General features: G+C 41.3%; 1 protein-coding gene across 3 annotated transcripts in view; it reads right to left on the minus strand.

The window, feature by feature from the left end:
• TUBGCP4 (tubulin gamma complex associated protein 4) overlaps positions 1-14,761 on the minus strand; it is a 33,848-nt gene that overhangs the window by 13,290 nt on the left and 5,797 nt on the right. The window contains exons 3-12 of one of the 3 annotated variants that reach the window (XM_027869872.1): positions 9,987-10,109; positions 7,474-7,527; positions 6,946-6,960; positions 5,935-6,014; positions 4,259-4,460; positions 3,194-3,359; positions 2,749-2,873; positions 2,072-2,122; positions 772-877; positions 259-366 (exon numbers count right to left, since the gene is read on the minus strand). In XM_027869872.1, coding sequence (XP_027725673.1) covers positions 259-366; positions 772-877; positions 2,072-2,122; positions 2,749-2,873; positions 3,194-3,359; positions 4,259-4,460; positions 5,935-6,014; positions 6,946-6,960; positions 7,474-7,527; positions 9,987-10,109 — 1,030 coding nt within the window. Of the gene's footprint in view, positions 1-258; positions 367-771; positions 878-2,071; positions 2,123-2,748; positions 2,874-3,193; positions 3,360-4,258; positions 4,461-5,934; positions 6,015-6,945; positions 7,003-7,473; positions 7,528-9,986; positions 10,110-14,761 lie in introns of all 3 variants that reach the window. The other 2 variants (XM_027869871.1, XM_027869873.1) reach the window with 2 other exon arrangements.

Consider the following 14,761-nt stretch of genomic DNA (forward strand, 5'->3'; position numbering starts at 1 on the left):
GCTGGACAATGAAGTGGTCTGGATTCTAATCCTGGCCCTGCCACCCACGAGTCTGGGCAAGTCACATAACCACCCGGTGTCCTTGTTTCTTAATCTTTAAAATGAAAAGGTTGAACTAGAAGATCTCTTAGGACCCTCTGACTGCTAAAGGTAGATAACTAAGATAAAAACCCAAGAAAACCACGTCAGTGTCTTCAGAGAAGGAAGCAGCATCAGAAAAAAATAACACTGATATGGGATGGAGAGAAAAGGGGATACCTTTATGTTCCTTCCCATGGTACTCAATTGTCAGATGGAGCAGAGGGAGGAGGTTGTCATCATCTAACAGTACTTTGTGGGCAGACTGCTGGAAGGCCACATTAACATCTGGCAAAGAGAGAGAACAGGGAGCAAATAATAGCATTTGGCTATATAACTAAGCCTGGGGGAAAAGTACTCTCACCCAACCCTGCCTGACTGTCAGGAACAAACACTATTTGACTTTGGGGCCCAGACTATACCTTTTCATACAGATAATCACTGGTTATGTGGCTGCTTGTCCCATAAGACAGCTGCAGCCTGATGGGAACAATTCAGTCACTCTGGAACGGCTCCTCTAGGCAGCGACAGAGGGCAAGGAGGCTGCCCCTCGACTCCACAACGAAAAAGCTAAGAGTTGGGCTCTTCTCTCACGGAAAGGCACTTCTGTTACTCAGCCATCCTCTTTTCTGTTGAGTGTAGTGGGAATGGCACCCCAGGAACATGTAATTTCAGGAAGCAAAAGACACTTACCATGTTCAGTTACTGCAGTGGGTGGTGTCTTTAACATATGCTGGGCTGTATCAATAAAGGCCTGGAACAGTTCTCCTCGTCCCAGCAGGTAAAAGTCTTTAATGATCTTTGAAAAAGAATGTCAGTTTACAAGTTAACAATCAGGCAAGCCTAGGAATTCTCACTACCCAGGGGATTCAATTCAGTTTAATTAAAGCATTCATGAAGCTCCTGTTATGTGTGAGGCATTGTCCAGAGAGATAGGAACACACAGAAGAAAATTAAATCATACCTACTATCAAGTAACTTATATCCTACTTGGGAGATACAATATTTACCCAAATAAGTAAAATTGAAGATAAATTAGAGGCAGAAAGCACTGAAGAGTGGGCAGATAAGTGGAGGCTTCCCTGAGGAAGTAGAACCCAAGCTAAGCCCTAAAGGAAGAAGACAAGGACTCTTGAAAAGCAGAGATGACAAAGGAATGCATCCCAGACATGGGGTATGGCTCACGTAAGAAGAAAGAGGCCGGAGACGAAGGGTTTGGGAACAGTCAATAATCGCAGTGGGTGGAACACAGAGCTCACGAAAAGGAGCAGTATGAAATAATGCTAACAAAGTAGGTTCCCAGACTGTAGAATGGCCTTTAAACTCGAGACAATGTAGAGCTGTCTCCTTAATTTGGACCCAATTAACACATGGATCGGAGGCAGTGTGGTACAGTGGATAAAGAGCCAAATTCAGAGTCCTGGGTCCAAGTCCCTTCTGTGAGACATCCTGGCTGTGTAACCCTGAGCAAGTCGCTCAACCTCTCAGTGCCTCCAGGTCAATTCTCTAAGACAAGAAGTTGCAGAGAGGGTACTGATCTGCACTGATAGAATGTTTTTCCCTTGGGAATTCCCCATACTGATGAATACTTTGCCATTTCCCTCCTGTCCCCAACACAAGGATGTGAGATTCTGCCATTCTAAACAGGCATATTGGGAACTGAAATTTTAGTGATGCTGTTAAGCCAGGAAGATTACAGTATGTTTGGGATCTTGACTCAGTGGCAAAAGAAAGGATCAAATTACAAGAAAACTTGTGTCTATCTCTTTGTGCTACAGCATGGTATATTTGTACAATCATGTTTATATTTATAGAAGCAAATCCTGGAAGGAATTCTTCCTTCAGTGAGCAATGGGCTGCTCACTTTGGGGAAGAGTATACAAGGTCATCCTATGAATCCAGGGATAGGTTTCCTTCCCAAAGACAGGAGAGTTAGGGGAGGCAAAATGTTAGCTGCACTTTAACAGTAAAGGAAAATAAATGAAACTATTACCTTTAATTGGCCCAGTAAATCTGACTCCTCTACCATAAGCTTCCATAGATGCTGAGGAAACAAGAACATGAGTGAAATCCCATTTCAAGAACACCATTACAAAGGAATCTTTATTAAAAAGGTACCCTATGTTCCACTGAATGACCCACAAAAGGGTACGGGTACTACTCTTATGATCATTACAATAAATTGTTTACCAAAAATACTTCTGAAAAACTGATAGTAGACCCCATATATATATGCCAGCGGCAGCTTAGCCCTGTTCTTTTGTTCATTAGTGGCAGACCAAATTTGGTCAAAAGTTACTGTAGGCAGAAATAGACATACAAAATGCTGACAGTTCAAATGAAACAAAGATCTTACTTATTCCTTCAACTAAAGAAAACTGTGACATGAGAGGCTAAGTCGATTCTATCTCTGTCACTATGCAGGCAGCAAGCAAAGAATTCCTTGTCTTGTCCCTCAAGAGACTGAGCTCGATGAGAGGGAAGGATAATTAACATTGGAGCATTCCTAAAACCCAAAGATAGAGAAAGGGTCTGGACTGAGGAATCATTCTTTCATCCTGGTCTCCAACGCCAGCTACAAGAAATAGTTGCCGTGCTCCATTTTCTATCTTGCCAGGCCAATCCACCCCCTCAAAAACATCTATTGGATCAGACACTTAAAAGGCAAACCTCAGCAACAGTGCTGCGTATCCGGTCCACCACCAGCTCAAAATCCACAAGGCTGAAAAGAGGCTGCTGCTTGAGGCGATGCAGCTCTGCAGCAAAGGTGTCTTCTTGATTCTTTAAAATAGATCCTGTGTATCATGGATAGTAGGAGGAGAGACCCTTGGAGCTATGCCATCAACAATGATCCAATTTTCTCATTTGCTATTGCAGAGAACCTAACTACCCAGGGTCTAGTAAATATAGGGCCATAATTTTTGCTCTTAACCACTGGTGCCACTTCATTTGCTTTGAAGATCTCTGACAAGAAGCATCGTGGCATCTTCTTACAATATTTATCTCAGAATATGATGTGCTAGACTGATCACTGCCTTGGCCCATGAGGCACTGGTCAATAGGAGCTGCTCTTGACCAGCTCTTGCGGATGAGACATCAGGGCAGGACTTCCTACCTTTTCTGGTCAGATTCACATTCTGATTCTCAAACATCTGCACAGACTCTCCTACAAACAGGATTTTTTCAGCAACCCTCACTGGAATATAGGAAGGAAGTATCTCCACCCGAAGGGAAAACTGCTTCAGGGACGGGGCCAGCATGTTCTCTTCCTCAATCAGGCGCTAGACAAGGAGATAGGGAGTGACAAAGGAAACAAGAAAGTATGCAGTAACTCTTTATTTATCTCTATCCTTTACATTCTATAGTTAATAGATTAGGACAATAGGGATTTTAAACCCGGGGATGTACAACCCCACCTGCCATAAATCACCAGGTGTGTACTATATTTGCATGGAAGCAGTCTAGCCTAGTGGAAAGGTCAGAAGACAGGAGAGGTACAACACATGGGTGTTCTAGTCCTAGCATGGCCATAACTAGTTTATAGGACTCTAAGTCATTCAACTGCTCTGAGCCTTAGTTTCTTCATCTGTAAAATGAGAAGGTTGGACTAGACCTGTGAAGTCCTAAATCCTATTATGCCTCAGTTTCAAGAATTTACGATTCTTATGTAATGCACTGGCATCTATATAGCGTTTTCTGAATTCTAATTAAGACCCTGAGCTGCATCTAAAAGCTGCTAGGAGGACACGGCTTAAGCAGCACACAGGTGCCACCCACCTCCTAATGGGTGTCAGCGTGGTGTGAAGAGGGCCTCACGACTGCCCAGTCTAATGATTATCACAGACTCACAGATGTGGAGCTGGAAGGGATCTTAAAAGCCATCAAGTCCAACCTCATCTTACTGACCAGGAAAACAAACCCCAGAGAGGTTAAGTCTGCCCCTAGACAAAGAAGCAAGGGAGGCAGGCAGGAGTTGCACTCAGGCCTTCTAGGGATGCCAGCTTCAGTGCTCTTTCCCATGCATCTTGCAAACCTCATTCAGAAAAAGACAAATATTGGAAGACACAGGCTGAGGGAAGTGGCTCAGGCTGCATGGAGGTGGCAGGCTCAGTAGATCATCAGAGAGGGCTGAGGGGCCAGTATCTGTTGGAATGTACTGCACTTCCCATCACGTCCTCACCAGATCCTGAAGTTCTCGTAACTGCTTCCCCGTCAGGCCCCCAATGCCCAGGTCCTCCTCCTCCTCTTCCAGCTGAGCAGAGACCAGACCAGAAGATGGACCCTGTTTAATAAAGAACTCTTCATGTTGGTCCAAGAGCAGGCCATGTAGCATCCAGGCAGAAAGCTGCTTGTACATGACCCCATGGCACACAGCCAAGATCCTAAGTGGAGAAAGGGAAAGAAAAATCGGTGCCATAAAAGCTCTGCAGAGAGCGTTCAAAACCCACAAACACACAGGCCATTCTGGTATATTACGAGAGGGTACTGGCTAAGATCTGAGTAAGAATTTGCTAAGTCATAAGGGAAACTGTCCATTATACTAATATATAATGATTCCATTTTTATTCACATCTTTTTGAATTTACTCAGTCATTAAATTTCTTATAATTAAAGCTCAAATATTAAAGTTTAAAATGTTCTTCAGCTATTTTGACAGCTTCTTTTAGAAAAGAGTTTTTTCATGTTGTTTTTTCTCACCCTCTGTAAAAGTTTCAGAGCAGAAAATTCTTGCTAAAATGAAATGAGATGCGACGAGTTTAGAGAAGTCTGTTTCTCTGCCAGCAAAAGCAGTTTGCTCATTTTCTCTTGTTTCACAGAGGAGGAGGGAATGGATTTGATAGGGGAGGAATGACTCAATTAGAAATGTAGCATTACAAAAACACATGGAAATAGAAGATTAAGCACTTTTTACAAAATTATCTGAAGCATTCCCAAGGCTTTCTTGTACAATAACCAAACATTAGAATTAGAAGGGAACTTGGAGATCACAGAGTCCAATCTTCCACCCAGTACAGAAGCTTAACTTCAAGTTTTAAAGAGGGTAAGATAAAATGGGCAAGATGAGTTGGCTCCCTATCACCTCCAAGATCAAACAGAAAATTCTCTGTTTAGCATTTGAAGCCTTTTATGGCCTGCCCCCCTCCTACCTTTCAGGTCTTATACTCTACTCCTCTCCAAGTACTTTACAATCCAGCAGCTCCTGTCTTCTCGACACCCCTCTCCTAACTCCATGCCTTGTTACGGGCTGTCCCATTGCCTGGGAGGCTTTTCCTTTTCCCCTCCACATGTTGCCTTCCTTGGCTTACTTCAGGACTCAGCTCAAATCCCACCTTTTGCTGGAGGCGTTTCCTGGTCCCTCCCCATTACCATGTACATAGTTGTTTAAAAGTTATTTTTCCCATCAGAAAAGTGAAATCCTTGAGGGTAGGGACTATATTTTTGCCTTTCTTTGTATTCTTCACCTTAGCAAAGAGCCTGGCAAATAGTAAACATTTAATAAAATGCCTATTGACTTACTGATTGAAAATAGCAATTATTTTCAAAGATCTATTCAAATATAGCCAAGCAAAACTCCGCATATATACAATGGTGACTCCCCAAGGATGATGGGATCTGAAAATCAGAAGCACCTTCAAGTCATCCATGCTACTTTACTCTCCTTTGTGTAGTACCATCCTGGAATCTTCTTTATTGGCTAGCATCCTGGCCCCTCCCACTTTGGTCATGTAGACTCACCTGCTTAGTGTCAGCTTTCCTGTCCAACCTATTATTAACTATTCTGGAGAGATCTTAGACAATATGCAAATAAAATGCTCTCGACAAACTGTCAATCCTATTTAAGTTTTTGTGACTTACTTTTCTAGTGCACTGCGTACTGGAGGCAGTCCCCCACAGCTGTATTTGTAGACTGTTTCTAAGATCTGACAGCCATGAATCTGTGGAAAAGATAAACTTGTAAAAACTATACAGCACCTGCTGTAAAAGTTTAAATTCTACATTCAAGTGTGCATGACTTGGCCCCTTTCTACATTTACAGTCCTCTTACACTTCAACAGCAACCCCCTTCCCCTTTTTCCCTACCTCCCCCAGCCCAGTGACACTTGCCTCACTGCTGACACTCTATCCCTGGACTTCAGGCATTTTCCCTGGCTATCACCTATACCTGGAAGGCTTTCTTCCTCACCTCTGCCTCCTAGTTTTCCTGGATCCTTCAAGTCTCAGCTAAAGTCCCCCCTTCTGCAAGATGCCCTTCTGGATCCCCACGTTTGCAGGTGCTACCAGCTACATATTCCATGGAGTTTCAGAAGAGTGGCTGAGGAGGATCAGCCAATGTCCTCCTGAGCCAGATCTGCTTGGGGATATGTGCCTATTCTCTTGCTTTGGAAGAAGGCAGAACTTCTTCTCCAGAAAGATACTGCACAAGAATGTTTAACTGTTTAGAAAACTACAGGTTCTAGATTTATCAGCCAGGAGTGAATATATTAACTCAGAAGTGAAAACACTGCTACTACTGGCACCCCTGTCAGCTTCTCCCAGGAGGAAGCTTTTATCTTTGCGTCTACAGCCAGAAAGGACAACATGGACATGTTGAGCAAAGTAAAGTCTGTTGAAAAATGCAAATCTTTTCAATTTCTGCTGAACCTTTTTCACTCTGCTTTCCTAATTAAAACGAAACAGAGAATGCTAACATGGGACAGGAGAGAAAACTCCATGTTCCCATCCATGATCAACGTTTACCTTGCCTTTCCTTCTCAGGCCTAATTTTATGGTTCCCTCAAACATAACAGTTTGAAGAAATCTATATAGTACAAATCACTAAGCCCAACAATTACTAACATTATTAACCAGAACAAAAGAAGTGCTTACCTTTTGACTCTTAATCTGTTCAACAACAACCATCACAGAGGGAAAAAGAAGCTGGAACTTCAAAAGGCAAAGCAAAGGCTAATTAAGATTGCAGGCAACCAAATGTAAGAGGGAGTATAAACATAAGCTGAGTAAATGAAGGTATTTCTGAATGAAGATAAAGATATCAAGTCCACCCAGAAGAGGAGAGAAAAGGGTCCACTGTTCTGAGCTCATCTTCACTTCCACGGTGGTAGGCAGGGTGAGGAAGGTAGACAGAAACACCTATTTTAGAGACTGGCAGGATAGTTAATATAACGTTAATATGGACAACTTTATTACCAAATATTAAGAGATGATTTATCTTGGGAATTCCTGAAGTAATGCTGATATAGTAAAGCAGATTAAATGTACAAAATAATTTTAGACTCAAATTTTGAATCTGGAAGTAAGAAGGTTCTTCAAAATATCAGATTAGTAAATATAGCCTAAAAGACTGACAGAATAGGTTAAAAGAATCCTAGATATTCCATTATCTATAAAGCATACCTGATCCAAGGAGTAATTGACGTGTGATATGGAAAGGTGAGGGTCAGCAAGGAACTGCAATAAAAAAAAAATTAGAAAAATACCAGAAAAAGAACATTATGAAATGCAAAATGGATAATTCTGATTACACTAAATTGAAAAGTTTTTGCACAAAGCCAACGCACCCAAGATTAGGAAGGAAGCAGAAAATTGGGAAAGAAATTTTACAATTAATGTCTCTGATACAGGCCTCATTTCTAAAATATATAGAGAACTGAGTCAAATTTGTAAGAATACGAGTCATTCCCCAATTGATAAATGGTCAAAGGATATGAACAGGCAGTTTTCAGATGAAGAAATTACAGTTACCTATAGTCATATGAAAAAATGCTCAAAATCACCATTAATTAGAGAAATGCAAATCAAAACAACTTTGAAGCACCACATCACACCTATCAGATTGGTTAACACAACAAAACAGGACAATAATAAATGCTGAAGATGTGGAGTGTTTCAGTAACACTTAAGAAAACCATTTTCTTTCCAATCACTCTCTGCCCCCAACTCTTACTTCACAAACCCAACCCCCTAAGAAAAATAACAAAAAATCTACAGACATCCAGAAGCTGAAGGAGATTTCCTTCCAGGGATGGTCTTTTGCTGCAGCTTGAGTCAAAGAAACATAGATAAATGTGGGTTTTGTTTATTTATTTTTCCAATAAAGCCCTACACTGATGCTGAATTGTAAGTGGAGGTGACTTTGGGCTTGCCTGTAGAGTCTCAGCTATATAGCAGGTCCACCAACTGGGAAAGGATCACAGGAATGGGAGTGAGATAAACACTTTTAAATTATCCACTATAAACCACACACACACACACACACACACACACACACACACACACCCCTCCCCCTTATTTTGGCAAATGAGTAAACTGAGGCCCAGAAAAGTGAAATTAATTACACAGGATCACAAGGCTTCAAGTACTATACAGGCCTGACAATGGATAGTGTATCTGTCAGCCAAATAGCTAGCTAAATTCAAAGAATCTCATAATCAGAAAGCTGACCAACAGGAGATGCATTTGCTAATCAATTACTAGTTATGTGACCCTGGACAAATCATTTAACCCTGTTTGCCTCAGTTTCCACATATGTAAAACAAGCTGGAGGGAAAAAAAAAAAAGATGTAGGAAAACTGAAACACTAATGCATTGCTGGTGGAGCTGTGAACTGATCCAACCATTCTGGAAAGCAATGTGGAACTATGCACAAAGGGCTATAAAATTGTATATACCCTTTGACCCAGCAATACTGCTTCTAGGTCTGTATCCCAAAGAAATCATAAAAACAGGAAAAGGAACCACATGTACAAAAATATTTATAGTAGCTCTATATGTGGTGGCAAAGAATTTGAAATTATGGGGCAGCTAGGTGTAGCAGTGGCTAGAGCTCTGGCCTTGGAGTCAGAAGGACATGAGTTCAAATCTGGCCTCAGACACTTGATACTTACTGGCTATGTGACCCTGGGCAAGTCACTTAACCCTGATTGCCTCACCAAAAAGCAAAAAAGAAAAAAGAATTGGAAACTGAGGGACTGGGAATGGCTGAATAAGTTGTGGTATATGAATGTGAGGGAATACTATTGTGCTATAAGCAATGATGAGCAGGCAGACTTCAGAAAAACCTGGAAAGACTTGTGTGGACTGATGCTGAGTGAAATGAGAAGAACCAGCCACACTGTTCGATGACTGACTTTGATAGACCTGGCTCTTCTTAGCAATGCAAAGATCTAAGACAATTCCAAAAAAATGGAAACTGAAATTTCATGATGAAAAATGCCATCCACATCCAGAGAAAGAACTATGGAGTCTGAATGCAGATGGAAGCATGCTATTTGCTCTCCTTTTCCTTTGCTGTTTGGTTTTATTGCTTCATTCTCATGGTTTCTCCCATTAGTTTTAATTGTTCTTTACATCATGACCAATGGGAAAATAGGCTTAATGTGAATGGATAGGTGGAGCCTATATCAGACTGCACACCATCTTGGTGGGTTGGGGGTGGGAAAAGAGGGTGAGAAAATTTAAAATCAAAGTTGTATGGAAGTGAATGTTGAAAACTAAAATAAATTAATAAAAAAAAAAGAAAGAAAAACACCATCTCAGAAAGTTCTAACGTGTGGTCTAAGAACACTAGATAGGGAGAGGGAAAGAATGGACCTTGTGGTAATTTGAGTGGTTTTAGGTTCCCACAGAGGAACAGGGAAAGTGATACAGGGCTTTAAAACTAAAGGCAAGACTTTCATAGAATACCCTGAGAACCTCTGACAGACACAGAAAGCTTCTCTGATCATTTTATGAGCAATAGCAGAGAGCTTATAGTGTTTCCTGCCTATTAAATATATTTTCCATTTCTGAAACCATGGTTAAGGGAAGACAAGGTATCAGGGGGCATTTCCTTTCCAAGGATGTGGTCTAGTCAGGATATTGGGGGATTCAGGGGCACTGCCTTCTGTTTCTCCTCTTCTTTACCTCACCTCCTGCTCCAAGTCAAGCAGTGCTTGACGATATGGCTGTAGGATTGAGTCCAGACCCGTGCAGAAGGCCCGCAAATAAATTCCATGTAATCCACCCTGGCCTTGCTGGGACAGATGATGATCCTGCAATTAAAAGAAAAGCAAATTAAATTAGTCCCAGTGTTGGGACTTACAGATTAAGTGCTGAACATGGAGTCACAAAGTCCTGAGTTACAATACAGCCTCAATACACTTCCCAGCTGTGTAACCTCATGTAAAATCACCTTTGTCTCCCTCAGTTTCCTCATTTGTAAAATGGGGATAACAGCACTTACCTCCCAGAGTTGTTGTGAGGACCAAATGAGAAAATATTTACAAAGTGATTTGCAAAACCTTTAAGTATTATGTAAATGCTATTATTTTTGTTGTTATTATTGTCATCATTAGTTGTACTATTGATACTTGAGTAACTGTGTCAAATTAGTATTTCCATAAGAAGAAAAAATTTACAAAATAGTTCAGGAAATAGTTTGCTTGCTAACATTGTTGGACCATAAATTTAGAATGGCAAGGGTCCTTGGAATTCATCCAATCCAACTTTCTCATTTCAGAGATGAGGAAAAGGTTCATAGAGGTTAGGCAGACTGTCTAAGGTCACAGAGGTCAGAGGTCATAACACGTAGAACTGGGGACTGAGCCCAGCATTTGGTGTAGTGTGGAAGAGAAACAACTCCTGTGCTGGCTCCAACACTGATTAGGTGAGCAACCAGAAGCAAAGTCACCTCACTGCTCGAGTTTACTTATCTGTAAAATGGAAATAATACATTTATGCTCCCTACTTCAAGGGGTGTTGTCAGGAAAGCACTTTGTAAAGGTTTATATCACTGTGAGTCATAATTCCTGCTCCCACCTTCCTAACTGATCTCATGTTTATTTTAAGCCTGAATCTTTTTACCTTTCACCTTAAGGAAGAATAAAAGCTTTCTGATGCAAAAAGAAAAAAGAAAAAATTCCTCCTCTGATGAAAAAAATCCATCTTCTTTGAGAACTATTAGATTTGCAGAACTGGGATTTTTTTGTTTTTGTTTTGTTTTTCTTTTTGTTAGGCAACGGGGTTAAGTGACTTGCCCAGGGCCACACAGCTAGTAAGTGTTATGTGTCTGAGGCTGGATTTGAACTCAGGTCCTCCTGACTTCAGGGCCAGTGCTCTATCCATTGTGCCACCTAGCTGCTCCTCCTTTTTAAAAAAATTTATTTATTTTTTTTCTTTTAAATTTATTTATTTTAGTTTTCAACATTTACTTCCACAAGATTCTAAGTTTCAAATTTTCACCCCATCTCACCACTCCCCCCACCCCAAGATGGCATGCATTCTAAATACCCCTTCCCCTAGTCTGCCTTCCCTTCTGTTTCTCCTCCCCCTTCTCTTATCCCCTTCCCCTTCAATTTTCCTGTATGGCAGGACAGATTTCTGGACCCCATTTCCTGTATTTCTTATTTCCCAGTTGCATGTGACAACATTTTTTTTTAAACATGTGTTTTTAAAACTTTGGGTTCCAAATTTTCTCCCTTCCTCCCTCCCCACCCAGCATCACTGAAAAGGCAAGCAACTCAATAAAGGTTATCTATGTGCAGTTATGCAAAACACTTCCATAGTAGACATGCTGTGAAAAACTAACTCTACTTCCCTTAATCCTATCCGACCCCTCATTTATTCTATTCTTTCTTTTGACCCTGTCCCTGCTCAGAAGTGTTTGCTTCTGATTACCCCCTTTCCCAATCTGCCCTCCTCTCTACCATTCCCCTACTCTCCTGTCCCCTTCCTCCCCTATTTTCCTGTAGGATAAGGCAGATTTCCACACCCAATTGAGTGTGTATGTTATTCCCTTCTTAAGCCAAATCCCATGAGAATAAGATTCACTCACTCCCTTTCACCTTTCCTTATTTCCCCTCCACTGTAAGAGCCTTTTCTTTTGTTTTTTGTGAGATAATTTACCCCGTTCTACCTCTCCCTTTCTCCTTCTCCCAGTATAATCCTCTCTCACCCCTTAATTTTATTCTCCAGATATGATCCCTTCATCTTCAACTCACCCTGTGCCCTCTTTCTATCTATCTATCTATCTATATATATACATACATATAATTTTTTCCCTCCAACTACCCTAATACTGACAAAGGTCTCATGGGTTATAAATATCATTTTTCCATGCAGGAATGTAAACAGTTCAACCTTAATAAGTCTCTTATGATTTCTCTTTCCTATTTACGTCTTCATGTTCCACTTGAGTCTTGCATTTGAAAGTCAAATTTTCTATTCAGCTCTGGTCTTTTCATCCAGAATGTTGAAAGTCCTCTATTTCACTGAATGACCATTTTTTCCCCTGAAGGATTATACTCAGTTTTGCTGGGTAGGTGATCCTTGGCTGTAATCCTATCTCCTTTGCCCTCCAGAATATTATATTCCCTGCCCTGCGGTCCCTTCATGTAGAAGCTGCTAAATCTTGGGTTATCCTGAATGTGTTTCTACAACACTTGAATTGTTTCTTTCTGGCTGCTTGTAATATTTTCTCCTTGACCTGGGAACTCTAGAATTTGACTACAATATTCCTAGGAGTTTTCCTTTGGGGATCTCTTTCAGGAGGAGATCGGAGGATTCTTTCAATTTCTATTTTGCCCTCTGGTTCTAAAATATCAGGGCAGTTTTCCTTGATAATTTCTTGAAAGATGATGTCTAGGCTCCTTTTTTTGATCATGGCTTTCAGACAGTCCAATAATTTCTAAATCATCTCTCCGGGTTCTATTTTCCAGGGACTGTGTTTCCAATGAGATATTTCACATTGTTTTCTAATTTTTCATTCTTTTGGATTTGTTTTACAGTGTCTTGATTTCTCATAAAGTCACTGGCTTCCAATTGCTCTATTCTAATTTTTAAGGAAGTATTTTCTTCAGTAAGCTTTTGGATTTCCTTTTCCATTTGGCCAATTTTGCTTTTTAGGGCATTCTTCTCCTTAATGACTTTTTGGACCTCTTTTGCCATTTGGGTTAGACTATTTTTTAAGGTGTAATTTTCTTCAGTATTTCTTTGGGTCTCCTTTAGCAAGCTGTTGACTTGTTTTTCATGATTTTCTTACTTCACCCTCATTTCTCTTCCCAGTTTTTCCTCTACTTCTCTTACTTGCTTCTCAAAATCCTTTTTTTGCTCTTCCAAGGCCTGGGACTGATTCATATTTTTCTTGGAAGTTTTGGATGTAGGAGCTTTGACTTTGTTGTCTTCTTCTGGTTGCATATTTTCATCTTCTTTGTTACCAAAATAAGACTCTATGGTCTGACATTTCTTTCGAGGTTTGCACATGATCCCAAACAATTACTTGAGTTATAAACTCTTTATTCAGGTAGCGGTCTGCTTCCAATGTGGAGAATGTACTGTCCCAAGCTTTGGGGGTTTTGTGCAGCTGTTTTCAGAGATACTTCTAGGGACCTGTAAATTTTTAGTTCTTCCAGGGTGGTATAATAAGGGGAGAGGTGTTTACTCCTTTCCTGGCCTGTGCTCTGGTCTATGAGTGATCACAAGCACTCTTTTCTGTCTTTGAACTGTGAGGAGGATTTCTTCTCCACCACCACTACAAGCTCCACCACGCCAGCACTCCTCCTTGCCCCAGGACCACCACCCAGAACTGTGACCCAGATCCAAGCATGGGTAAAGCAAGAGATTCCTGCCTCCGCACTGGCAAAGAGATCCCTGCGATCCCGCTCTGATCAGCCACTCGATTCCCCCTCAGTCTGTGGGCCTGAAGCTCAGGAGGTAGCTACCATTCCAGGGCCACACTTGGAAACTGGGGCTGAGACCTAGCTCACCACAGAAACAGACTTTTCCCACTGACCTTCTAAGCTGCCTTTGGCGTTCCTGGGTTGAGAAGTCTGGAAACAGCCACAGCTGCCTGTGATTCAGTCTTCTGAGGCCTGCTACAGGGTCTCTGCGGCCTGTGCGCCCACGCCGAACTGTGCTCCTCTCCTAGCTGGGCACAATATACTTTTCTGATCAACCATCCAGGTTGTCTTGGGCTGGAAATTTGTTTCACTCTGTCTTTTTGTGGCTTCTGCTGCTTTAGAATTTGTTTAGAGTCATTTTTCATAGGTATTTGGTAGGGTTTGGGGGATAGCTCAAGCAAGTCACTGCTTTCACTCTGCCATCTTGGCTCTGCCTCCGGAACTGAGATTTTTAATTCAAACTTGAGCAAAAGCCCAGCCAGAAGTCTAAGTTTAAAACCAGCCTCCAACTCCCTTCTCTTCCTTTTTCATGTCTAGTATATGCCCCTCAAAGATGTTTTTTTGAGACCAGAGGTTCAGTCGCCTCCTCCAAGGCCACACAGCAAATATGTGACAGAACCAGATCCCCATCCAGCACCGTTCCCATCATGTGAAGCTAATTCTTAAGTTATAGAACAAAAACTCCCAGAAGTTACAGGAAAAGACAATCCAAATAACAAGACATATTTGTAAACAGCCTTAGGTGAATTCCATCCTCCACAGGTTCTGTTTGTTCTCAGGGAGACAGAACTAGGAGCAATAAGTTGAAATCACAGAGAGGCAAATTTATGCTTGATGTCAGGGAAAAAAAAACTCCCTAATACTGTGACCTATCCAAGCAGGGAATGGGTTACCTTAGCAAATAATGAATTCTTCCCCATTAGAGGTCTTCAAGGATAGGCATGTTAGGGTTGTTTGTAGTAAGAGCTTAGGTTTCACCAACCAGCCACTGAGGTCCTGTTCAACTCTGAAATTCAGTGATTCTATTA

The sequence above is a fragment of the Vombatus ursinus genome, unplaced genomic scaffold, assembly GCF_900497805.2.
Source record: "Vombatus ursinus unplaced genomic scaffold, bare-nosed wombat genome assembly UNPS02014794.1, whole genome shotgun sequence".
Lineage (NCBI taxonomy): Eukaryota > Metazoa > Chordata > Mammalia > Diprotodontia > Vombatidae > Vombatus > Vombatus ursinus.